Genomic DNA, 26,919 nt, shown 5'->3' with positions numbered 1-26,919 from the left:
ATACACCTTCAGCTGTAGAGGGCCCTGCCCTGTACACCTGGGTTGTGCCTCATTTCTCACTCATGTGTAACAAAGACAGGTAGCTATCTTTAATTACCAGACAGTTCCATCCCACCAAGAAAAGCCTTTGAATTAATCCAAGAACGGGCTGAGGAGGATGTCCCAGCTGGTAAAGCAACAGCTGCATTGTGCCTTGAGCAAACACAGGGTCCATCATGTAGAACAGCTCCAAGAGTTTCTATTGCCAGAGCATGAGCTGCTATTTGGGTAACAGCTAAGGAACACGTGGCCAATGGATAACAAGTTCTTGCGTAGCTCTGGACATAAATGCATGATCAAATGCTAATATTATATCCCTGAAACCACTGGGCTTGTATACAGAACCACCTCTCCCAAGCTGCTGCCCCAGCCCAGGGGTTCCTCAACATGGGACAACCCCCTCTCGTGGTAGGACCCCTCCTCAGACATAAAGCGAGCTCGGCACAGGTGGGAAGGCTTAGGGTAGAGCCTGGGGAGACACGGTCCCACTGCAGCAGGGGCCTGAGCAGCATTCACAAACTCAACTCTTGTTGTGGGGCCCAGACTGAAGAGATGGAAGGGATTTTGTTAGGGAATGGGAACAGATGTTACAGCCTGACAGAGGCAAGGCTGCTGTGGCTCCGTGTAGCAAGGCTAAGGATGTATTCCCAGGAGCCATGTGCACACACAGTAATGCACGTATATAACACATACAGATCTCCATACACAGCCAGCCACACAGATCAACGCTCCTGTGAATGCTACCATCATCAACAGCCTCCCCCTGTCCAGCAGAGTGGGGTGGAAGTCCCTCAGTGGGAATAGGTACAGTGTCCCCTCAGTCCCAAAGGCACTCCAGCATTTACTCATATCAATGTCTGTTGGCCTTGGACACTGGAGCTGAGGGTCCCTGGCACAGCCCTGGCAGGAGCCCAGGGAAGGCTGTCCCTTCCTCTGAGTACATAACTGAAGTTTCCATCCACCGCTGTCCTGAGACCGGGTATTATTTTGGGTCCCCTAACTGACACTGCATCCCTGTGCTCCTCTGTGAGTGTGCAGATGTGTTTGTTTGTTTAACCCTATAACCTGGCAGATATTTCTTTTCACAGCACAAACACAGCCTTGGCTTTCCCTCTGCAGCACCGCTGTCCATGAGTCACCAGATCTCATTTAGCTGAGAATTAAAGTGCTCTGGGCTTGCTCCTGTTGCTACCCCCAGTGCAAGCTGGGTTGAACAGGATTGTTCCTCTTTGATTTTAGACCCTTCAACTCAAAAAAGCTGGTTTGAAGCTTGCAGCTGCTCTTCAAAGGCCCAACTTCAATGGGCTCCAGAAGGAGAGTGCTGGAGCCAATAGCTGGTGAGGGCAATGGGCAGGCATAAGCTCAGCCCATCCTCTAATGGGGCAGAGGATGGGTTTCTAAAGCATCTGCTGCAGGCTCTAGCTAGAGCTCCCAGCAAGGAGGCATGAAGCTGAGGCGGAGTTACCCCACAGCTGCCTGCCAGCCTCAGCTGGAGGTTCCTTCCCAGCAGAACTAAGTGGAAGCAGCACCCCTTGACACACACTCACAGCCTCCTCAGTAGGAGCTGTGTGTTCCTGCAGTCAGCATTTCTTGCCATGGAAATGTAGCCAGCTTCAGGAAATGCGGAGACAGAAAGCTAGCCCCTGGCATAAGGTGGATAGGAAAACACAGGACAGCCCTCAGCTCCTGCCTATCTCCTTATGAGATGTGTTAGAAAATCTTAAGCACAGACAGGCATCATTCTACAATGTGATTTTCCTTCAAACACAAACAGAAAACTCCTTCCTTCAGGTAGAGTTCAGGTTATCTACTCCTCTGTCTCTATTGGGCAGAGACAAACACACCAACAGTGCTCTTCCCATGCAGTCCCCCACACCTGCACCCCTTCCTCACCCCCTCAGGAAGCACTCTCATGGAGAGATTTGTCTTTCCCTGGGCACAAAGTCAAGCCACACACGCTGCAAATCCTCCAGGCCCTCTGTAAAAGCAAAAGGGGACTCACCCAAAGGCCTAGAGTAGAAACCGGAGATGCAGGAAGAGGGCAGCAGCTGCAACACAGCTTGCTGCGAGTCCTGCCAGCAGGAAGGATGTGACGTGAGCCCTCTCCATCTGGGCCATCTTCTCCCAATCTCATAGAGCTGCAGGCTCAAACCCTTTTGCTTATTCCAATGCATAGGAAGCCCCAGCAACACAAGTGAAGTTACTTTAACAGTTAATTACGAGAAGAGCAAGAATCAGCACTTACTGGGATTTTGTTTGGATGCTGCTCTCGGATCTGCTGTACTTCTTTACAACGATCCACTGGAAGGAAAAAAGTAAAACAAGGAAGTTAGGAACATCTGGCTGTGATAATTCAAGTCAAAACGAAGCAGCCAACCTACAAGCTACAAACTGACAGGAGGGATATGGCAAAAGTAATACAAATTCTGTTCTCTGGGCCACTGCTTCATATCTTGCAGCAGTGAGATTGTCAGCACAATCTCAGCTTCAGTGAGCAGACCCTTATGGCTTCTCACCACCCAAATCGCCCCCCAAAGATGGGAAGTGCCACCCTGCCTGGTAAAACTGGCCAAAACATGTGGAAACAAAGTGACTGAAATAAGACTGTAAGGATTATAAATCTGCATTCCTAAATCCATGTGAGCAGAGTTCGTAACCATCAGTGCCAGGTAGCAGCAGCAGCTTTAGGGTCTGAGCTCTGGAAGCTCAGGCTCCTCATGTCTCCTGGCTGCTTCCCCAGATGATTCTCCATCTGGGACTAGGTTTTAGCCATTTCCTTCTGCCTGCTGTGTACTTGCAAGCACTACTTGGCAGAGTGCCTCAGTCCTAAAGAGATACACCTTGTCAACTAGGACTCCTTCACCATCACAGATCTGCAGCTACAACCACTCTTGGCCTGAGAGATAGTATTTCTAGACCTGCAGTGGAAACAGGGGAACAAAGTTAAGCAAGGAGAAGGACCCATACGCTGTAGGGTTTTTTTCCTGCAGTTACTCCCAGACATTCTAACACATCTTCCTCCAGAGTTCACACTCACTGATACATACAGCAGGCAGCACATGAAAGCGTGCATGCTTTTTGAGCTGACAGGAGAATTTCAATTCCACCCCCCACGCTGATCTGCCAGAGGAATCTCTACTTTCTGCCCCAATTCAAAACTGGAGGGTGGGGAAGCCGAGCAGGGTGCCAGCAGGCTGTGTGTCCTGCACAGGGACACGGCGGCCCTCGGCCTCCTCCTGGGACACTGCAGACCTGGGAGGCACCGCGCAGCCTGCAGAGACTTTGTCTGAAGTGCACTGGGGAATCAGTGTCACGGATAACAGTGTGTGAGCCATGGGTTATGGCCGATAACTACAGGCTGCCCAGACATGCAGACATCTCGTAGAAGATCTTGATATCATAGGACCTGTCCTAGATTACCCTGCCGCCCACAGCACCTGCCCCAAGCCTGGCTGCCTGCCTCAGGCAGCCCAAGTGCCTCCTGACCTGCCTCCAAGTGCCTCTTACCTGAGGTAAGGGCAAGTGCAGGTGACTGTATTATACATGTATTTTCTACCCATAAGTTTTGAGCATTTCTCCTCTAACTACTCAATAAAATCTTGTTGCTTGCAGATACTACTTTGGGAACAGCCTGGAACTCTTTAGAGGCAACAAGGCTACAAAATCACCATATCACAGAAGTTTTGAGCATTATTTTTGCCTCCCCTGAGAGGAAAACATCCCTCTACTAGGAACAGCCAGACCTTCCTTCTATAGGGCTTCATGGGCTAGCAAGACAGCAAGATTATTTGGACTGAATGAAAAATTTGAGCATACTTGTTTCGGCTCTCATGACTGGATATGTGTTTCTTCATGCTTCCATTTCACCCTATCCAATGATCTGGGGCATACAGAGTTATCCCATGAAGGAGCCAACTTTCCCAAGGTCTCAGTCACTGAGGAGTTACACAGAAATCAGCACAGGTGATGCTGGTACGATGGCAACCCATTGGGAGTGTAGGGCACCAAGAGGGAGCAGCCAACCTGCAGCATATGCCTGCCTCCCTGCAGAGCCCTGCTCCTACTGCTCGATGCACTCCACAGCACATCCCAAAGCCTACATGCCCAAAGCAGGAGCAGACAGCATATTGGCACACATACTTAGACAACCTGACTGCTGTTGACTCAGATCTGCTGGGGACTAACATAACCTGCAGAGTGCTTTGTATTTTTCCAGCTTCAGTATCCACGCTGTCCTGCATCTCTCTGCCATCTCTATAGAGATGTTGCCATGTGGATGAGCCTCCTCAAAGCCAGCAGGAATTCAGGGCATGAGCCATCAGTTATGAAGTTCTCACTAGTCAGAGCAACAGCTGCCTATTCACACCCTCTGAGACCTGCCACACACCCAGAATCTGGTCCTTCTGCTCACAGGGGTTGGAGCTTTTTCAGCCTCTTTCATCCCATAGGACCCTGTGGGACCCAGCAGCTTGGCATTATCACAATGCAACGGCAGAATGTGCTGCTGCTTTGGCTCCAGGGGCTGTCCATTTCAGAGTCTACCTTCAGGAAAGCAGTTCACGGCAACCCGACCTAAGCTGTCCAGGTGCCTGAAGATGCAAGCAGAAGTCTCCAGGACATGCAAAGATCCCCTAAGGAGCACATGCAGTCCCCTCTTAGTCTTAGTGCACCAATTACTTCCATGACTATCTCCTGCCCAAGTAGGGCTGGAAATCGGGAGAAGCCATCCAGCACCAAGCCCTGCACAACAGGGTCATTTCTATGTGCACAACAGAGGTGGATGTGAATCCTCTGCCTCAAGAAAGCATCCTCAACACCCTGCAGCAAAGAATAGCTATATACTACTATCTTTAATTTAGCTCACATGTGGTCTAATTAAGTAAATCACAGGAATAAAGAGGAAACAGTAAGAAGGGATGGAACAGGGATCAGGAGCGTGCAGCGGCCGTTGATATCACAGTTGATAGGGGACAGCCCAGCCCCAGGCCATGCAGGGCACTGCCGGAAGGCAGCTTCCTCCCCTTCTGCCAGCAGTGTCTGCAGTCATGCTTCACATGCTGCAGATCCGATCTTACAAGCCTTGTTCTTCTCCTGAATTATAGTTTTGCTAGTTGAGGTTAAGACTTTCCCCGTTGCTGCAGCACCTGGCTACAGTCAAGTCTTGGCTGATCGGTGAACGAGAGCTGTTTACAGGACCCAGCCCATACCCTCATTTTTCCTCTGGTCTCTCCCCACCACAAGGACAAGCCAAACACCTCCCTGTACTTTGGCAGCTCAGGGACTCCAGCTGGGGGGGATGACGACAATGGAAATAAGGCCATTATTTCAAAAGGGCTGAGCAAAGGTGAATAAACTGCAAACACACACCAGAGGGAGAAGCACTGCCTCTACTCCCAGGTGTGGGCACCATTCATCAGCCACGAGGGGAGCCAGGCTTCTACTGCCATTTTGAGCTTTTGCATCCTGGCAGTAAGATAAAAACCATGTTTTTTTATTGGCTGTTCCTGAAAAAAAAAAAAAAAAAAAAAAAACACTTCACTGCTAGGGCCTATTGAAAGACGGGAGTATTTTTGTAGCAGTGCATATGCCAAGAAAATTGCCTCTCTCTCCTCCAACTGCTGTTTCAGCGGTTAAGCACGAACAGCAAAGCTTGCAAATTGTCCCAAGCACAGGAATCTCTGCTGTTTTCTTGACTGAGGTCCTTCCCGAGCTGTTCTCCCAAAAATGTGGACATACAATATCTCCCATGGCAATATAGGATGATATCATTATGCCAGTTAAGGACAACAGTGAAAAATTTTACAACTTTCAGAGCATGAACCTGTTTGTCAGAAGCGCCCAGGAACTCTGGCTATGGGACACAGGGCTTGGCTGTGCTGAACACCATGCAGACACAGGACGAAAGGACAGCCCTGGGTGCACAAGAGCTTAATTGGACAAAAGATACAGATGGTGGAACATAAGGCAAACACGGCAAATTCTCCAACAGCAGTTGCACAAGGGGAAGCATTTTTCAGGGGACAGCAGACAAATGCTAGTCAGGCACTGGTACTGCCCTGGGGCAGCAGATGGACTCAGTGACCAGCTCTACTGCCTGTGACCAACAGCAACGCTGCAACTTGCATTCGAAAACACCACCTGCACATGCTATCAACATGCTGCAAGGTCAACAGCACCCGAGCTGAGCAAGAGCACTCAGGAAGCCCTGGAGCTGTCTCTGCCACCTGCTACGTGCTCTGCCAGCCAGCATGAGACTGAGTCTGCCTCACATCCAAAGCAGCTGCAGAAAACCAACACGTTTCCCCAAGAAGCTGCTGTGCTCAGTCCCGGGGCAGAGTGTTGCTGGAACATGGTCCTCCCGCCAAGAGATCTTCTGCAAGGAAGGAGGAATTGGATAGTCTGAAATAAGGATGCATCTGGGATGAGCTGGCACCTGCCAAAGACATGGGCAAGTTATGCAGGTCATTCCAGATGAATGTCAATAAATATTTATGTAACATGCTGCCCTAAGGCCTGACACCTCTGTCTACCAGGAAATACATCCCTGTTTATCTGCTCACACCACAGCTAACCTGCCTGTCCCTGTCTGGTGCTGGAAAGCTCAGTCTCAGGCCCGTGGCACTGCAGGAGGTGCAAGAGGAGACTCCCACATCCAGGACAGGAGGATGAAGCTGGTGAGGCCAGCCCTGCCCCAGGAAGGCAGTCCTTGCTGCTGAGAAAGGGCCATTGTCCCAAGCCACATGGGACAGCAGCATTACTGCAACTTGGCAAAGATTGTGATCACTGTTCCTAGACTTCTTCTTTTGTCTGCAAAGCTGGGGGCCTCTGGATGGGTGGGAGGACTCAGGACAAAACCCACTGTTTTGAACTTGCTGTCCAACACAAAATGCATCTCTGCGACGTGGTACAGGTAGAGGGTTATGGTCTGCTGTCACAGAAAGGTATTAGAGGTAGAGCTTACAAATAGATTAAACAGGAATCACGCTCCATTTTCTTAGTGGTTTCACAATGTGAGCACGATTTCGAGCCTGCCTCCAGGGAGGATTTTGTATCTGTCACATCTGTGGTAAGGGCTCAGCTCGTCACCAAGCAGAGCCATGCAGCAGCTGCTGCTAAGTCTAAACTCACGCCAAGAGACTTGATTCCTGGTCGCACAGCTCTGTGTCCCCCTGCCATGGAACACACAAGGGGAACACCAGGCCTCCATCGTTCAGATGGGGCAATTCAGGGCTTCTCCTCTCTGCACCTGCCCAGGGACATCCCCAACGCAGCAGTGCAGGCGCTGTATGCTCCAGCACACACAGCGAAATGAAGAGAGATGGAGAAGTCTGAAGTCACATCATTGTGACGTGATGGGGGGCGTTATGAGGAAGATACAGCTCTGCTCCACACACACAGACAGCTTTGCAGCGGGCCTGGCACAGGGGACCAGTGGAAGATGCTCCTGTACTTCCTTGTTGAGCCCACCCTTGAGAAGCTGCATGCAGGCCAAGAGATGGGGCCCTGCTACACTGAACGGCACTGCAGGGGTTTGGATCCTCGACCTCCCCTCTTCACTTACAGACCAAGGGCAGCTGGAAGCATTAGCCTGGATGCCACAGAGAGGATGGATGTAGTGTATTCAGTCAGGAGAAGAAATCACTGTCTTGTTACATCAGACCAGATGTTTTCTCTTCCCCTCAGATGAAGTCAACCAAGTAAAGGCTGTTGTTTCTCAACAAGCTTTAGTGCACCCTTGCTACAAAATGGCACTGAGGAGCCAATAGCTCTGCTTCCAAGGACAGGGACCGTGTAAAAAGGACAAGAAACAGAGAAGGAGAAAGCAGATGTTGAAAGCTCCTCCCCTGAGCATGGGGAGCAAACAAGTCATACCTTCTGTGCCATGTCTGGATTGTACACACTGTGTTTACATCAGTGCTCCAGATAAAGAACTGTCTTTTTTTGCTCAATGTTTAGTCACAGTTTCACTAACCCTGGAAAAAGAACAAGTTCCTTTCTTATGAACAGCCAGAAGGCTGTCCTCTGCAAGGGCTTCCCTCTGCCTTTTGTTTGTTCTCCGCACTCCCGAGCCTCCAGGATAGCAGGAATGTACTCACATTTCTCAGAACCACTCAGGATGCTTCAAGTTGCTCAAAGGACTGGCGCTCCTGACAACCACAAGGCAGAACACATCTGCACATGTACAGAGGTTGGGTCATTGCTGTTTGCACACAAGCATGCTTGGACACGCAGAGATTTGCAGGGCCCAACCAGTTAGTGGTGTGTACACACAGCGGTCGGCCACAGGTGGTGGCACAAGCAGGGTGATGTCCTGGGAGACCTCCTGCAGGGCTCTGGTGGCAGCGGTCCCCCCACGACTGGCAGCAGAAGGCAGGGTGAGGCCAAGGGCGATGACCAGGCTGTGGCCACAGCAGGGGTTATCTTCATTTTTTGTAGTGAAAAAAGTATCAAGTAAGGACCGAGAGACACACAGGCCTTATTATTCCCGTCTGCCAGTTGGGAGCTTTCATTGTATATATATATATATATATATATATATATATATATATATATATATATACACACACACACTATTTAAAATAAATATTTGCAGTCTGTACATCTCACTGGCATTTGTTTTCAACATAACTCCTCTTGTACAAATATTTTTGTCAATGCTGTTAATCAACCCCACATCAAATCACGTCACAGAACATCCTCAGCGATTAATACAAGCAGGTAGATGCCACCAGGCATCAAGGTGAAACAGCAAACCTCACTTCAAGGAGCCCCGTCTGTTAAAGCACAGCTGCAAGAGCGTGAGCACTCAAAGCACAGCGCGTGAGGACAAGCTGACCCTGCAATCAACCTCAGAACAAGACCAGGATGTTTTCCAAGTGACCATTACGCAAAACAGGTATGACAAGCACAGGATGGCACGTGGCAGAGACAGTTTGTCCACTGGTGGTCTTTCAACTGATACAAGCTTGGCCAGCTTATACTAGGTGAGTCCCCAGAGAAGGCAATGCTTTATTTTTCCCTGGAGCCAAGAGGAGAGGGAATTCAGTTCTACATGCTGCTCTCACCTATTGCTGCCTTTTCTGTAAAGAGATGTGCATTCTCAGACCTGAAGGCAAGTCTCCCAGGGAACTGAATCCAGAATGGGAATATTCAGTGTGTAGAGGCTGAGGTCAAACCTCAGTCTGTCACCCAGCCAGGGGCTCCAGGACACACACGTACATGTCTCCTCACAAAGTGCCTCAATTTCAGCAGGACACCAGGGCACAAGGCTGGCTCACTACGAGACCTGAGCTCGGCTGACCAGCTGGTGAGGTGGAAGGTTCATGTCCATACTCACACCAGTTACACACCGCAGCGAAAACAAAGCCTGAAGCTTGCTGGCAGTCTCTCAACAGCAGGACTGACACTGCAAAACAATCCCTCTGAGAGCAGTGGGAGGCATCATTGCCACCTAACCCGCTGGAGGACTCATGCTCCTCACAGGATGTGTGACGGTGTCATCGGGCAGTGCACATGCAGCTGCAGCCAGGACACACCCTGTTCCTTTGCCACAGACCACAGCTTTGCTCTGGAAACTGTTTTGGACTCCTGCAATGGGCCTGACTAAGCAGAACATGGCAGCCTCAGCATCCCCAGAAAGGATTAGCGTGGGGGAGCTGAGGGTCATCACCAGATTTTACCCCCATGCATCCAGACCAAAGATTCCCTGCTGCAGATATGCCAAGGGCTGAAGAAGCTCAAGGCACCTCACTCTCTCACTGTACTTTGGATCACAGGGAAAGCCAGACTCTGTGCCCTCAGCATGCCTCATCTCCAACCTTTGGTGTTTCTCATACAGTTCCTTTTTCAAGTCCTCAACCACAATGGGCAAGAATCCGGAAAATTTATTCAGAATAGACACAAGATAAAGCAGATGAACAAACAGAAGAAACTCAATGGAAAAATAAATCTCGCTATCAAAACTACAAGGGGAAAATGGGCACGGAGAAAAGCAGGATCCTCACTAAGAGGTGGCAGTCCAAGACCTAAGCAAGCCACTTGCTGTGAAAGCAAGCAAGCCAGAGCCTGGGCAGCTTTTGTAAACAACCATATTCCTGACTCTCCATTTTCTGTTTTTTTGGAACTGTTCCACTTCTCTAAAGTTTTGAAGCCTTAAAGATTAAGCCATTCTGAGGGTACAGTGTCCCTGGAAATATTTTCCATCAGCCCTCTCCAACTGCATTGTAAACAATCACTTCCTGCTCCTGTTGTGTAATGATTTGACGATGAAAACAAGCTGTATTTACTTTCTCCAACCGAGCAATTCCAGCCCTGACCCAAAGCAACTGCGTGGGCTGCCAGGCCTCCTCCTCCTGGCCAAGCTCTGCAAAACAGTCAGCTGAGGGAGCAAAAGGGCAGAGGAAAATACACAGAAACAGGCAGCACAGGCAGTTGCCAGCACCAAACTCCCTCATCCCCCTCTTTCCCTGTCAGGCTATTTTAATCCTGCTTTCTTTTAACTGCTCTGAGACTTGGATTTTGTTTTCCTTCAGGTTTGCGTGAAGTCTGAGCAATGTGGAAAGGCACAAGCCAGACTCCTCCTGACTGTGATAAGCTGATTCTCACCAGTTTGGCAATAGGTACTTAATAAGGGTTTGATTTAGGACTTTATTGCTTTTAACAAAGAGCTTAGGAGAGTAGAGTATAAGACAGCAGTGAGCAAAGCAAGCATCCCCTAGGCAGCAGACCTGATTTTTGTTAGTGCATGTTTACTTGGATGGGTCGCTGCAGCCTGAGGAGGCTGGGTAACTGCTCAAGGCTGGAAGGGTTGTGACAATAAGTTGCCAAATAGTTACAGTTTGCAAGAGAAAAGCAGTGAGTGGCTGGCTCAGCACTTTGGGAGGAAAAAGCTCCGGTTTTAAAGCCTCGTGTAGGAAACATGCCCTAACCAGCACCTGGCCAGCACCTGACACCCAAGTTCCTGTTTGGCACCAGTAGCCCTCGTTTGGGCATCACCTGGCAGTAACGCCCAGATGATCCCTCCCTGCTCGGGACGTGACCGCCAGAAACACGCGTGTTCCCCAGCGTCAGCTGGCAGAGGTCAGGAGAAGCAGCAGCTGGCGTTCCACCCGGTTTCACCATCGGTTCGGCAACCAGGCCCGGCGCCTTCCACGGCAGGCGCCGCCTGCCCCTGCACAACGCCGCGCCCGGGAGGTGAGGGAGGAACCCGCAGGGCTCAGAGCTCCGGGGAGCCGCCCCCGCGCCGGGCGGCCGGGGCGAAAAGCAGCTCCCCGGGGGGCTGCGGGGCACGGTGCGGCGCAGGTCTCCCTTCCCTTCCCTTCCCTTCCCTTCCCTTCCCTTCCCTTCCCTTCCCTTCCCTTCCCTTCCCTTCCCTTCCCTTCCCTTCCCTTCGTCCCCGAGCCCCAGGCCAGGCCCTCCCCGCCCTGCTCGCCCCCCGGGGCCAGCCGGGAGGCCCGGTGGCCGTGGGTCCCCCGAGCTCAGCCCCAACCCCTGCCCCGCTCCCACCACGCGTGACCGGGCACCGCGGCCAGGCGCCGCCCGGCCGCCCCCCGCGGAGCCGTCCCCACGGCTCAGGGCCCGGGCGGGGCTCACCGAAGGCGCGGCGCTGCTTGAAGGGCCGGTCCGAGGGCATGGCGGGGCTGGGCCGGAGCGCGGCTGCCGGCGGCGGCTCCGTGCGGCGGGCGCTGCGGCGGAGCGGGGCGGTGACGTCACCGCGGCACGCCTGAGGGGCGGGGCCTCTGCTACCGGAGGGCGGGGCGGCTGCAGGGCGCGGGGCGGCTGCAGGGCGCGGGGCGGCTGCAGGGCGCGGGGCGGCTGCAGGGCGCGGGGCGGCTGCAGGGCGCGGGGCGGCTGCAGGGCGCGGGGCGGCTGCAGGGCGCGGGGCGGCTGCAGGGCGCGGGGCGGCTGCAGGGCGCGGGGCGGCTGCAGGGCGCGGGGCGGCTGCAGGGCGCGGGGCGGCTGCAGCCACCGCAGCCTCCGCGCGGAGCTGCCGCGAGCAAATCAACGCCGGCAGCGAGCGGGGCGGCAGCGCGCCGCGGGGGAACGGCGCTGCGCCGGCCTCCTCAAGGCGCGCTGCGACTCGCAGCGCCTCATCGTCTGCGGTGGGAAGCACGGGCAGGCACAGAACGGTGAAGGAGAGACACCATCAGTTATAAAAAGGACACAGAAGCATGTTTTTTATTTTTAAATTTTATTTTTAATGCTGATGATTGTCACCTATTTACACAAAAAATATTTAACTAAAACCTAACAAAGTACTTTCTCCTTGTAGGGTTTACCTGAAAAAGGAAACAAATTATTTTCAGGGCTAAAGCAATGGGTACTTCCTGCTCACACAAAATTGGTATTGATGAACAAATGTAAAGTCTTCAGTTCACCGCTGTAAGAAAGACACAGGCAAAGACGTTCATTTCCAAAATACACCCAAGTCTAACCAGAAAATATATAAGCAGAAGTAGTGATGTTGACTTAGGGCAAGCTGATTAACTTTACAGACTGCACGCTCAGGTGAAGGATTTATTACTGTTGTTATAAAGTGCTAACCCCTTTTTGAAGGCACAAGGAACACTTTCTATTTTAGCAATTCGATCTCTGATTTTATCCATGCAGACCAGCTTATAGGACTAGGGCCGTAATTCCACAAAACATTATTTATACACCTTGAATGGGAGAAGACACATGCACGGAAGCTCTGGAGCTTCTCAGCATGTTATTGTACTTACATAAGTGGGACATGGTTGAAGGAGGGTTTTTATTCCCTCCAGCCTCAGCTTTCCTGAAAAATCTTGCACACAACTTGTCTGAAGATCCACAGAAGATTAATTTCTGCAAGTCTAGCTTTTGTGGTCCTAAAATGTTGAGGCTCTAGTAGAGGAATGGAGGCAGTAAGTGCTGCTGCTCACAGCCCAGAGCCATACCTCAAGCTTCCCAAACTTTTCATTGACTTGTTAATGCATTAGTTTTATTTTTTTTCTTCTTCTGTCTTCACAGCAGGTGCTTCCTCTGCCTTCAGATAGGGACCCATGAAAATTCACTTCTCAAAGACAGCAAACTAGGCCAGTCTCCAACCATTAACACAAAGCAGCTCAAAAGCACAGAGCACAAAAGTTATTCAAGCCCTCCTCTGAATCACCACTTCTAGCTAGGAAAAAAAGACTAGAACAGCTTATCCCTCTGTTTGTCCTCAATTTGCTCTTGTCAGTACTTTTACCATATGAATGACTAGGCCCAAACTCAGCAAACACAGGACAAGCAAAATGTCACCCAATCTCCTTCTTTGATCTCATTAAGGTAACTTAGGAAAAGTGAAGTCCACCTCTAATTTGCTTGTAGAGGAACTGCTTCCAGCCAGACCGTTTTGTCTTTGATGTTCCTGATCCAAGTAAGACACTTTTTCTCCGTAATGACTACCTAAATGGGGGTAGTTACTCTTCAACTTGATCCACAACCTTTCCTTTAAAATAATGAAATAAAATGAATGAACTTGTAATGACAGGTGGCACAAGCACAGCATTAGCAAGGCCCTGCCCTCACCAGTTGGATATGACACACCTCCAGAGAGTCCAAAACAAGCTTCAAGACCCTTTTACTCAAGTCCCTGAGTATATTTTAGTCAGATTGCTACCAGTCCTTGGAGAGGAAAAAAAATCAGCATATGGCAGGAACTCTGTGATTTCACTAGAAGTTTATGATCTCAATGCAATGCAGAAAGTGTGCATCTTTGTTTTGTAATAAGGTTATTTATTACAGATTGTTAAAAGGGGGGAGGGGAAGGACAAAAACTCAACACTCTATCCTTAACTCAGATGTGATATGGAACCATTAGGAGGATAGCTACCCTTAAGGAAATGTCCAAAAGAATGCAGGACACTGCAGAAATTCTCCCATTTTGAAAAGAGCAACATTGCCACCTTCTAGGGGAAGTCAAAGCACATCAGCAGGTCACTACCTCCAGGGAAACATTTATCTGGCTATGATCAACAGAAGATAAAGGAGACAACCGAAGCCACATTTTTATTCTGCACTGCTTCACTATTCAATTATTATCCAAAGGTTTCAGCTTGCTGGAGATCATTTTTTTGAGAGACAACATTCAATTAAATCATAGCAGATAACATGCTTTAAACAAGCTGTTGTATATCAGGAACTACTCCAAATACAGAGTGTGATTTCAGACTCTATTCACTGATTAGATGATATGGCTCAAACCATGATTCAGTAATAGAAGTGCCAGTAAATATGTGCTATGTGAGTTATTTGTCAGATTTCTAAGACTAGGAGATAGTTATTTACATTAGTCACTTCTTGGCATAAAATGCGATTGCAGGGCTACACCAATTTAGTGTGGTCAGACATCTGCTGATGGGAGAAATGGTTCATAAACAGAGTGCAACAGTCGACACTGAATCATCATGATGACAGCTGAGATGCCCAAAATACTGACAAGTGCCCAAAATACTGACAAGTGCCCACAACTGGGTGCTGCAAGACTGACCAATTTACATAATTAGAAGTTAAAAATGTGTTTCTCTTCCAAAAAGCATTTCTAGACATCATGATCATAAACATTAACTGAAAAAAAAATAGGAGCAGTTTAAAATTAATGGCCAAGTCTGAAAACACACTGAAAAATGCAGAACACTCAGGTTACCTTAGCTGTTTGAGTCACCACATACACACACCATACTTTGTGCTCTGAAATCCAGAAAAACATACAGGTCAACACCAACATTTTTACTAGTCTCCAAAATCACACCGCAACCAATCACCTGGAATATTCCCCAATCTGCTGAGCTCAGCCATAAATTCCAAGTTTGTTTCTTTGTGTAGAATTGGACAGTTATCACACATTCCCAAGTACTGCTCACAATTTTCAGAATGCAGGGGTAAACCCAGGATACACACTTTTGCTAATACAGATACATCAATCAGGAGTGATCCCTCACCAGCACAAGAAACAGCATTCCCTAATAAAACTGCAGTTACTCAGTTTAGGTTTTCTCCGTAATTATACAGCATGTTTCACACACATAGGCTGTCCCTCTTTGCTCAGGTGCACCTTAGGGGAAATTACTTTTCATGCTGACAAAACCTCCCATTTCATCACTTCTAGTTGCGGCCATGTGTGTGAGGAGGCTGCTGCCCAAGCAGGCAGAAGAGCAGAAAGCCCCTCCTGCTCCCATGGGACGAAGGAGCCTTGGGAATGAGGGGGCTGCCTGGGCACTGCTCCCTGCTGAAGCAGTTCCCAGTATTGAGCTACTCGGGGACACAGGGAAAAAAAAAAAAGCAGCACAATGCAATATGCATGATTTTTTAATCTGGGCTATGATGTTCTGCACATCGTTAAGACAATTTCAGTACAAGGCAGAGTTGTGTCTGTCACACGTGGCATACATCTTCAATGTACACGTTTTGCACAAATCCTTGAGCTCTGCATGCAAATTCAAGACTTTTTCAAGGCTACGAAAAATAACCCCTTTATTATTTTGGAGGAACCAGATGAGCATTTTTGTTTTTAACAGCCATTAACAAAAAAAAATACCAAAGCGAGATATCAGATTGAATCAGCTACTGAAATGTGATAACCCAAGAGCACCCACGGGCAGCATTAATGGCCTCACTCAGTCACCGCACATCTCTGTTCTGAGACAAAAAAAGAATTGACGGGAAAATGCTCCAACATATGAGGCAATTATAAATACATAGCACATGGACTTAAAATAAATCACTCAGAGAAAGCAACAGATTGGTAAAAATAGTCCTATGAAAGTTCTACTTCTTGAAGAAAAATCTCAGTCAATCACGACAATTACAATCCTTACAAGAAAAGGGAAACAAGACAAAAACAATCACTGATGACACTTTTTAATTTAATACGACCAGTTACTTTTCCAAAGTAACTTGCAAAACCAACAGAGAGAACAAGAGGATAGGCAGGTTTCATATTTACAGTAATTCAAAAGTAATAAGTGTAAAAGTTTAACTCAAATAGTTGTAACAGGAACATGGAAATGTACAAAGAATAATTTTTAGAACCTTATTAGATTTTTTTATATTATCTTCTTAACTATTCAAAAGAATCTGTTGCATTTTTTACTGTTTAAGTCACCTGATCCTAATTCACCAACTCCTTCTCAAAATGACTTGTGATAACAGAAGAAACCACTTTTTTTCTATTTGTAAACAACAGAAACATTTGCTTTTGTTTTTTTTTCAGATATTACAGAAGTGGCACAGCCAAGTTAACACTAATGTTCTACTCTTTACCATTAAATTAAAAAATAGTTGGGCAAAGGGGGGAAAAACCATATCAAGTTAGTGTAATCATTCAGTAGGATTCTGGATGACAATCAGGAAGTAGTCCTTATCTGGAACGGAAAAGAAAAAGAATATTCTTTCATTGCTGGTATTTGTTCACAGCCAAAGAAAAACATTCCTGCATTTAGCAAAAGTAACTTTCAGCATTTTTCCATATCCCACCAATATGCAGTTGAAACTACTGAGTTCTGACATTTATCGTCAATGAGCAGAACATGTTTGACATGTCAGAGCACTTATTTCAACTTTTAGAAAGGAGAAGTCTCAACTTCAGAAACTTCATGTTCACAAGCCATTTGAAGGTAACTTAACGTGTGCCTAAGGAATAACCGTAACTAGCAAATAAAATAATTTAGCTGAAATAGGTGTTGCAAGCTAATGATTTTCCGTATCTCACAGGCAGACTGCTAGGCTGAAGCAGTTATAGATGTATTTGTTCTGGAGCAATGGTTTTTCCTCTGATCTTCTTCCATATGGAAAGCTGCATATTGGAAGCTGCACCAGCATAAACCCCACAGCCTCTCATTCTCAAGTGCTGCCTTCTCCCCACGGAGCAGCCTGACGGAGCTGCAGTCCTCTTCTTTGCCCTCCCATCAGCACAATCCCACGACAGAGCAGATGCAGTATGAAAGGAACAAAGCTGCATTCTTGCCACATTAATGAACCACACTCATTTCATTGCTTCCCGTTTCATAATTTGATGAAATACTGAGAGCACTGATTTACTGATTTCATAATTTAATTAAATACTGAGGGCACCTCCTGAAGAAAAGGCAGCTATACTCCATGACTCAGGAGTACACCTGTCCCATGCTACCTTCCCTCTTTTAAGCCAAAGCGGCGGGATGTGTCCCACAGCCAGCATGCCGGGATGGGTGTGCTCGGCTGTTTGGGAGTGACAGGCAGGGCAGGGGTGTTGCACCGTATATGCAGCAGGGATGAGACCCAACCCTTGCTGCTGGGGATAACACGGCACAGAACCTCTGGTTGAGAATTAAGGGGATGAATGGCAAAGCAGATGTCATCAGGGGGTTCTACTACTGACTGTCTATCCAGGCATGGATGAGCCCTATAGGCAATAGGGGGAAATCTTGCGATCAGTTGACCTTGTCCTTATGGGAGACTTCAACTTCCCATACAAACTGAGAAGCAAGTCTGGGACATTCCTAAAGCATGTTAAAGATAACTTCCTGCCCCAAGTACTGTGTGAGCCAAGTGGGAAAGGACAACAGGGAAGGCCTTATGGGAACTGTGACAGTATGTGGGCTGTCTTTGCCATAGTGTTCATGAATTAGGTGAATCCAAAATTTTTGCTGTAATGAAGTAAAAGGTCGGCAGAGTTGCCAGCCTGGACTTTAAGAGAGCAGACTTGAAGTTCCTCCAGGCACTAGTTAGTAACGCCTGTTAGTAGCACATTCCCCAGGAATGTGCTTCAGTGGGGTTAGGTGTCCATGAGAGCTGGTCGCTTTTTAAGAACCACCTTTTAAAAGCCCAGGAGCAGGCAATCCCATTGTGTCACAAGTCAAGTAAGGGGGGCAGAAGACTTGGCTCAACAGGGAACTCCTCTTGGAAGTTGGGCAGAAAAAGAAAATACATGACCACTGGTAGCATAGTTAGGCTTCACAGTGAGATGACAAAGCTGCAGTTCAAAACTACAGGGAGAAAAAGGAGAAAAGCCAAAGCTCTACCTGAGTTGATGCTGGACAGCATGGTGTGAGACAACAAAATAGGCTTTTTTAAGAACATCAACAGCAAGAGGAATCTAAGGAAAACATTGTACTAATACTTGATGATGATGATCACCTAAACTAATAAGAATGATGGAAAAGGTGGAGGCATCTAATGCCTTTTTTGCCTCTGTCTTTGATCATAATGATACACCTTAGACTCACCAGCTGATACAACTGGTCCCTTACAATTTCAGTACTCAAGTCCATGGGGCTTGACAGGATTCACCCCACAGTGCTGAAGGAATTAGTCGACATTATAGCTGGACCCCTTCCAACAATTTACCAAAGGCTGTGGGAACCAGAGGAGATCCCTGCTGACTGGAAGGTAGCCAATGTCACACACATCTACAAGGGCATGAGAGAAGACCCAGGAAGCAACAGCCTGTCAGTGTAACTGGTGGTCCCCAGGGCTCATTTCTAGGGCTACGCCTGTTCAGCATCTTTATCAGTGATAAACAGGCAGGAGTGGGACACATTCTCAGCAAGTTTGGTGATGGCACTGAACTGGGAGGTGCTGCTGACTCCCTGCAGACGCCTTGCACAGGGATCTGGATAGATGGGAGCACTGGGCAGTCAACAAAGGGAAAGGCCAGGTGCTGCCCCTGGGACGGAGCAGTGCCGGACACAGGCACAGCCTGGGAGATGCATGGCTGGAGAGCAGCTCAGCAGGATGGGGCCTGGGGGTGCTGGGGACAGCAGCTTAGCAGGAGGCCTGGCAGCCAAGGGGGAAAAAAATGCATTTTGGGGTGCATTAAACACAGCACAGCCAGCCGGACAAATGAGGTGATTGACTGTTTTCTGTTGGTGGGGCCTTGCCTGGAATACTGTGTGCAGTTCTGGGCCCCACAGTGTGAAGAAGATGTTAAGGTCCTTAAAAGTGTCCAGAGGAGGGCAACAAAGCTGGAAAAAGGGCTGGAAGGCCTGTCCTGTGAGGAGAGGCTGAGTGCACCTTGGCGGTCCAGTCTGGAAGAAAGTAGGCCAAGAGGTGCTCTCTGCAGCTTCCCAAGGAGGCGCCGATCTCTGCCCCCTGGGGACCGATGGCAGGATGTGCTGGAAGGGCACAGAGCTGTGCCAGGGGAGGGTCCGACCTGGCATCGGGAAAATATTCTGGACTGTGAGGGTGGTCAAAGGTTGGAAGAGGCTTTCTAGCAAGGTTGTTGATGCCCAGTGCCTGTCAGTGTTCAAGAGGCATTTGGATAATGCCCTCGATAACATGCTTTAGCTTTTGGATAGCCCTGAAGAAGTCAGGCAGTTGGATTCAAAGATCTTTGTAGATACCTTCCAACTGAACAAATCTAAATCAGAATTCTTGATCAGAATATCTATTAGACTGGTTTGTTTTATTGCTCAGTCACTGCTGAACTGAAATTGCTCTCAAATTTAAAAAAATATTCCTTTCTGGTTCTCATGGTTTCATATTGAAAAACACAAAGCATGAGAAGCTCCAAGCTCTTTTGCATGCTCCGAAATGCTATTTAATCCTTTCTACTGTTATGAAAATGAAATGAAAACTTATTTCCCACGTTAAAATATTAAAAAGCAAACTTAGGGTCAATGATAAAAGTCTTCAACTGAAGAAAGTAAACAAACCCTTTGGAATAGAGTAGAGTATATATTATAAAGAACAGCAGCATGCAGAACTCATTTCTCAGGCTCAGTCTCTACACCACAAAACATGCAACACCGAACTATGGCAAATCCCACAAGAAAAGCATTCTGCTGGATTCTCTGATGCCCGAGTTCACCCCACTCACTCTTACCTGGTGCAACCATAATTTCATTTTTCTTGGAGCGAATCCGCAGGAATGTGAGGTCATTTTGGGGATCAATGTCTCGCACAGTGCTCCTTGCCTTCATGATGAAACTGTGCATTAGGCCTGCATATTGAATCGTTGTGGAGTTGTCCATAGTACTTTTTATAGGAATACCTGCAAGAAGCCACCATGGGGACAGCAATGGTCAGTAACAAAACTCCAGAATTATCTCTCCTTTGGGTATCACCATGTCCAATTGTTGTGGCCATTGACCCTATGCATGTGTTACAGCTGTAACAAGGCAACGGGATTAGGAGTGTTCTTTTTAAGGCTTAAAAGAACGTGAACAGAAATAAGATGTGCAGACGCTACATTCTGTAACCACGGCTGCAGATAAAAAGTACTGTTTACCTCTAGTTGTATCAGTGATTTACTTTTGCTTTTTCAGTTATTCACTTGAGGTGTAAAATTAGAAATAAATAAAAACAAAACCAAGTATTTTAGGGGGAGAGTGGAAATATCAACATTTCAAGTTTGTTTCCTGATGGGGGACAGCTCACCTTTTCAGACAGATTCCTGAATATCACAGCTAAACTACAGTCACATAAGCTAGGCTGGGATAGGCATTGCTTCTAGAGAACATGAGTAGCTGCATCCCACAGATACAAAGCTGAAGCTTTTAGGCACAACTGTAACAGCTCATGCAGTCCTGCAAGGTTCAACTGCTGTGCACCAGCCAAGAATGCAGACACAATGCACACTGTTTGGCCAGAGCCTTCCCTCCTTTATGCTACTGCCACCCATCAGATGCATTTCCTCATAAAAAGACAGCCAAAAATCCAGCTCAAATATCAAAAGGTTGATGCAATAGCCTACTACCAAATACTATCATGGCAGAAAAACCACAGCAGGTGTATGTTCAAGTAAGCATACTTCAGCCTGAAGAGCACAAACCATTATTAACCATCATGAAAAAGCAGCAAGCAGAAACACAAACTGTATAACCAAGGGCTAAGTATGCACCGGTCCAATCTTCGGTATATTCACATATAGCTGCTACTCATCATTTTTTCTAAGGATTACTTCTAAGAAATATTCATTTTAAATTGATAATCGCATGATTTTAACAAGCTGGGCTGCCCACAGTGTATTTGGAGTGCTCTGAACAAGTCTGCTGCATTCGACCCCTTCAGAGGCTCCAAAAAGAGGCAACTAGCTTATGAGTCCCATGAGGCCATCAGCAGGAGACAGCAGCTGTGGTCCTCATGTCTGCCAAGGCATTCTGGACATGGACAGCAGCAACATTTCAGATGTCATGAGAACTTGCAGTGCTACCCATAAAAGCGTCTCAAAAAGGTGAGGCTCTGACAGACCAGTCCCAAACACTGGCATGGCATGTACAAGCTTTTGTGATTTCAGCTTCATTTATTTCCTGAAATAATAAAGTGAGCTTGCAGAAAACCAGAAAAGGAAATTCATTTTCTCTTGTAGCCAATTATCTATCTACTTTGACTACAGTAAAGTGCAAAGGTGAGACTTTAACTGCAAGTAGTACAACCAGTGGTCCTTAAACTACATGCTCAGACTAAGTTAAAACCTCAGGAAGCAGACTGACACAATACCTTCAGAATTAACAACGATGATTCCTTGCACTCCTTTTTGGCTCTGAATTCGCTTCAGTGTTTCTTCCACCTCAGCCTGCAAAAACAAAGCACAAATCAAAAGATCACAGCTTCCGTTTGGCTTAAACTAATGCTTTGTAATAACGAGTCTGAAAGTAAAACTGCCCAAATATAATTCAAACAGGCACTACCTACACCTCTCTATAAAGCAAAGTGTGCTTTGGTACTACCTTTTCTGCATGACCTTATCAGTTGCTTTCCATCTGTCTTCACTCATTTGTGATTATGATAGTGTTTATATAAACTTGAACTCCCTTCTAATCTTTCTCTCCCTCCTCAACCTCGTAGCTGGAAGTCGGCTCAGTCAGTCTGTGACAGTTTAGGTGCCAAGCAAAAACCATGTATGAAAACACACATGGAACGTATGAACAAACCACAAAAATACATATCCTAAGTAAAAGACTACCTTCGCACTTGTTATATGAATGCTAAGAGCAATTGAAAATCAGAAAAGTGAAAGGAAAAAGAACAATGCTATGCATTTGCAATTATGATTCGTGCTGGTATAGCTATCACCGATTTACTACTTTGGAAAACCAACTTAATAAAAAAAAAAAAAAGGCAAGGCATTAGTTCCACTGCCTTCTCTGTAAAAATCACCATCAACTTCAGGAGAGCTTTCAGCCCCTTCTGCACATCTTACATTGCTACAAGCCATCAATCCAAACCTGTCTGTGGGCTCTCCAGCACAACCCTAAGATCTGACAGCCATAGCATTTCACAGCTGGGTAAATCCCCTTCAAAAGGCATTTGTTATATCTGATTCTCACTAAAGGAAACAGAGGCATGCAGCATCTTTCAGATCCTGAAAGAAGCAATTCAGATCAGAAGAAAAGGGTAATCTAAGCTCAGGGTAAAGGTGAGATCTACACGGGACACTTGGCCAAGATGCCACATTTGTTAGGCACTGCAAGGAACCCTCTCTCCACCTCCACCCTCTGTCAAACCAACTACTTATTCAATCACAAGACAGCTTCTGCTTCGGAGCTCTTGGCAACCTTTCTGCAGGGTCTACTAGCATACATAGTTAAGATAACCCCCTGCTACAAGCGTGGTACCACTGGAATGTGTCTTCACAAAGGTTTTTTGTCACATACTTGAAAGAAACATTTGAGTTTAATCACTTTGACAAAGCCCTTGGTAATTTTTGAATGCCAGACTGTTTCCACATAGAAGACAATGAAAAAGGAAAAAAAAAATACAATGTGCACAAATGCTGAGCGATATATGGTGGCACACTGCTCAGTTTGAAATAATTTCCTGATTTAGCTGGATTCCAAGTCCTAATTAATCAAATACTTCATCAGGCCTTAACATGCCTATCTGGATGGAAACAAGCATCCCGACAGAACTGTACCCACGTGTGGTGGTTTTACTTGGGCAGGCGACCAAGCTCCACCGCACCTGCTCTCTCACTCCCCCTCCTCAAAGAGGAACAGGGAGAAAATACAATGAAAAGGGCTCAAGGGTTGAGATAAGGACAAGGAGATTGCACAGTAATTATCGTGACGGGCAAAACAGACCCAGCACATGGAGATAGTAAGATTTATTGCTTATTACTAGCAAGCTAGAGAAGCGAGAAACAAAGGAAAGAAACCAAAAGCACCTTCGGCTCAACCACCCTCTTCCACCTCTTCCCCCCACCACCACCCCAAGCAGCGCATAAGAACGGGGGTTATGGTCAGTCCATAGTGCTTCTTCTCCACCACTCCTTCTCAGTCATTCTCTTCCCCTGTGCTGTGGGGTCCCTCCCATGGGATGCAGTCCTTGATGAACTGATCCGGCATGGGCTTCCCACAGGCAGCAGCTCTTCCAGAACTGCTCCAGATATGGGTCCGTACCACGGGGTCCATCCCTCAGGAGAAAACTGCTCCAACCTGGCTCCCCCACGGGCAGCAGCTCCTGCCAGATCACCTGCTCCTGCGGGGGCTCCTCTCCACAGGCTACAGGTCCAGCCCAGAATCTACTCCAGCAGGAATCTTCCACAGGCCGCAGCCTCTATTGGTGCAGGTCCACCTGCTCCACCGTGGTCTCCTCCACGAGCTGCAGTGTGGAACCCTGATCCACCGTGGTACTCCATGGGCTGCAGGGGGACATCCTGCTTCACCATGGTCCTCACAGCAGAGAACTTCTGCTCTGGCACCTCTCCCCCTCCTCCTTCCCTGATTTTGGCACCTGCAAGGCTGTTTCTCACCCCTCACTCTCCCAGCTGCTGTGTGGCGCAGCGTTTTTTTTCCCTGTCTTAAATATGCTCTCACAGAGGCACAAAACAACATCTCTTATTGGCTCAGCTCTGGTCAGCAGTGGGACCCTTACCAAACAGCTTCTAGATCCTTCTCACAGAAGCCACCCCTATGGCCCCCTGCTACCAAAACCTTGCCACATAAACCTACTACGCCATGTTGAAATTCTTCTAACAACCAGCAGATAACCTAACTCACTGAGGGGTGAACTGCTCTAGCAGCTCGATGCTGACCAAGTGCTCTTACTGCCCAACACATGGGAGCCCTGGTGACACACAAGAGCCTCGGGGCTCACCCAGCTCCACTCACCACAGCTACAGAGGCACTACCCAGAAAAAAAAAAAAATTGTTGAACTTGTTAACTAAACAAAAACTTCGTCTTAATAAAGGACCGAAAAACTACAAGAGACTGTACATGGGAAAGCAGAGATGCACTGGGGAGAAGGAGAATAAAACCTGCCAGCAACCAGCTCATACAAACGCTCAGCTGTCTGTCCAGTGGCAGCCTTCATTCCCCCGGCTCTGTCCAGGAGGCCTGAACTCCCACGCTCACCTAACAAAGGCGTCTTAACAGCACACGCCAGTTTTCTATCTACCATCGAGGCCAGTATTTGTTCCTTTAAAAGTTTCCCACGCATGGTGTGGGGTTTTATTACCATCAGCTACCTGGCCACACGTTTCACCAGGAAGCAGCCTTTTGTGCGGTTACAGCAAAACAAACAAGCTCCGGGTTCTGTGGACCACGAGACCGAAGAAGCCGGCGGCCTTCACGCAGGCCGATTCACCCTCCCCAGCCGCCCCAGCCTCGGGACCGCACGGCCCCGGGCCCTGAGCCCCGAGCCCCACCGGCCCGGCCCGGCCCAGCGGAAGCCCCAGGATGCTCCCCGGGCTCCCCAGCCGCGGCCCGGCCTAAGCGCGCCCCCCCCGCGGCCTCACCCACCATCGCGAGCCGCCGCCACCGCCCCGTCGCCAGTCACGGCCTTGCGCGCATGCGCGCCCCGCTCGCCCAATCCGCGGCACTTCAGCGGCGGCAGGGCCGGGCCACGCGCGTGCGCGCCCCCTAGGCCGGTGCGGCGGTGACGGCACCACCGGGAAGTGGCCTCGGGGAGGCGCCGCCACCCCCGGCACTCTGAGGAAAAACCAACAGCAAAAAAACAAAACAAAAACGCGGCGGGGGTTGGCGCAGCAGAAGGCCGGCCCTTCAGCAGGCCGGGCGGCAGGCGTCGCAAAGCTCCTCCCGCCGCAGGGCCCCTCAGCGCGACCCCTGCCCCCTGCCCCGACCTGGAGCCAGCGCCAGCGACCCTCAGAGGGTCACGGAGCTGGGAAGTGGCCGAACGCCACGACCAAGTTGTGTGGTTCTAGCAACGCTGAACGGTGGCTTTTCTCCACTCCAAAAATCAACAAACAAATAAATCATGAAATAGTGAAAATAACGTCACAGCTGTACTAACTTAACCTCCCCCATAGCACTACCGAAGTTTGGGTTGATGCAATTTGTTGGTATGTTTTTAAGCGATCATATCCAGAGCACAAGGAAAACAACTTCAGACTGTCCCTACTGTACAAAAAATGGCACTTCCTATTGTAAACATTTACCAGGCACAGAAAAACATAACAGGGACGTATTGCTGCTAACAAAGTTTTATTTATTAAGGCTGTATGAAGATGTGGGAAAGCAAGTGAGAGGGGGAATTAGGAGAATTTTTTCAAATAGAGCACTGACAATTTTAAACTAGTGAATACTACTTAGTGTCTTTGCTGACTATGGTGCAAATTACTTAAAGTAAGAAGCCCTGGCCCCTTACCAAGGTTAGTCTCTTGATAAGAGTGTGAGCCTATCTTAAGAAACTGGTCCTGCAGATGGACAAGAGCCAAGGAGTGACTGAATCTGGTCAACTAGCAGTGACAAGGAAGAGTCACCAACCTTCATCCCCACGACGCCCAATGACCACTAGGTAACACTGCGCAAGTGCAGATAGGAGGAGCTTATGGAAATGACTTACTGAACTGATTTTAATCTGAAGCAGGGACAGGTTAGGCATATGTATAGGTGCATTGTGAAACTTTATGCACATGTAACTCTTTACTGCATACAACCATGGCAAGTTGCCGTGTCACGTGCCTACAGTTTTGGTGGGACTACCCCCCGTGCTGCCCAGCACTGAATAAACATACCTACTTTACAGTCTTACCGATTGTGGAGTCCGTTTTCCACAAGTCACAGGCAGAGTGAAAACCCAGTGGAAAAGACCACACAGCAAGGCAGGTTACCTCCAGTGTTGGAGTATCAGTTGAGGAACATTTGAACAAATTGGACATAAACAAGTTCATGGGATCTGAGGGGATGTACCTAAAAGCACAAGTTGCTGCAAGGCAAATCTCCATTACCTGCCATGCAGATAATCTGCATGGTGATCAGGAAGGGCTCCCGAGGACAGGAAGAATGCAACTGTCACTTCTGCCTTCAAGAGGAGGGATCCAGGGAAGGAGAGGCTTGCCTGTCTCACTGCAGTCCCTGGAAGATCAGGGAAACACCTCCTCATAGAAGCCATTTCCAAAAACATTAAGGAAAATGTGATGATTGGGAACAGTCAGCGTGGATTTGCAAAGAGGAAATCACTCCTTACTGATGCGATAGCCTTCAACAATGAGGTGACCAGCTCGGTGGGGGAAGGAAAGAGCAGTGAATGTTGTTTCTCTCTACTTAAGTAAGGCTTTCAGCACTGTCTCATGTAACAGCCTTGTGGGCAAGCTGATGAAATATCAACTAAATTAGAGAGAGGGTTGGGAGGTGGGCTGGGAAGTGCTGTGACCAGTGGCACAGCTGGAAGCCAGTCACTAGTGGGATGCTCCAAGGGCAATACCAGTGAGGGACTGTTTAATCCCTTCACCAGTGAGCAGGAAATGGGGCAGAGTGTGCCCTCAGCAGCTCTGCAGATGTAAAACTGTGAGAAGGGGCTGATATACCAGGTGACTACATGACTATGCAGTCATTCTAAGGAACCTTGAGAGGCTGGAGAAACAGGCAGAAGACAGAGATCTCTGAACACACAAAGCCAGCCTACACACCCACTCCTGCCCCCCAAGAGCAGACAGACAAGTTTATTTCCACACAGGTGCTTCGTAACACAGAAGGAATAACAAGACTACCAGC

General features: G+C 48.2%; 2 protein-coding genes across 5 annotated transcripts in view; both read right to left on the bottom strand.

Annotated features, from left to right (window-relative positions):
* The window catches only part of MAP1LC3A (microtubule associated protein 1 light chain 3 alpha), a 52,411-nt gene extending 40,620 nt beyond the window's left edge, over positions 1 to 11,791 (bottom strand). Inside the window, exons 1-2 of one of the 3 annotated variants that reach the window (XM_068700951.1) lie at positions 11,632 to 11,791; positions 2,285 to 2,340 (exon numbers count right to left, since the gene is read on the bottom strand). In XM_068700951.1, the coding sequence (XP_068557052.1) occupies positions 2,285 to 2,340; positions 11,632 to 11,671 (96 nt within the window). In that variant the 5' untranslated portion in view covers positions 11,672 to 11,791. The remainder of the gene's footprint in view (positions 1 to 2,284; positions 2,341 to 11,631) is intronic. The other 2 variants (XM_068700953.1, XM_068700952.1) reach the window with 2 other exon arrangements.
* A 4,096-nt stretch (positions 11,792 to 15,887) lies between these two features.
* Positions 15,888 to 24,837, bottom strand: DYNLRB1 (dynein light chain roadblock-type 1). Of its 2 annotated transcripts, none has more exons than XM_068700885.1 (4): positions 24,706 to 24,837; positions 21,463 to 21,538; positions 19,847 to 20,014; positions 15,888 to 16,406 (listed from the first exon to the last, which is right to left on the bottom strand). In XM_068700885.1, exons 1-4 carry the CDS (start codon positions 24,706 to 24,708, stop codon positions 16,363 to 16,365), a joined length of 291 nt encoding a protein of 96 aa, XP_068556986.1. In that variant the 5' UTR covers positions 24,709 to 24,837; the 3' UTR covers positions 15,888 to 16,362. The 2 variants fall into 2 exon arrangements, with proteins under 2 accessions (XP_068556986.1, XP_068556987.1); XM_068700886.1 differs by lacking the exon at positions 24,706 to 24,837 and adding an exon at positions 24,422 to 24,443.
* Positions 24,838 to 26,919: the final 2,082 nt, after the last annotated feature.

The sequence above is a fragment of the Anas acuta genome, chromosome 16 (genome assembly GCF_963932015.1).
Source record: "Anas acuta chromosome 16, bAnaAcu1.1, whole genome shotgun sequence".
Lineage (NCBI taxonomy): Eukaryota > Metazoa > Chordata > Aves > Anseriformes > Anatidae > Anas > Anas acuta.
Note: the sequence above shows the minus strand (reverse complement) of the source record. Positions and strands in the feature narration are given on the sequence as shown.

What these genes read in the sequence shown, in the direction of transcription:
- DYNLRB1 (XM_068700885.1), bottom strand. An exon ending in CATCGTTGTTAATTCTGAAG is followed by an intron (nt 20,015 to 21,462) that starts GTATTGTGTCAG and finishes GGCTTCTTGCAG; the next exon opens with GTATTCCTATAAAAAGTACT. An exon ending in TGAAATTATGGTTGCACCAG is followed by an intron (nt 16,407 to 19,846) that starts GTAAGAGTGAGT and finishes TTTCCGTTCCAG; the next exon opens with ATAAGGACTACTTCCTGATT.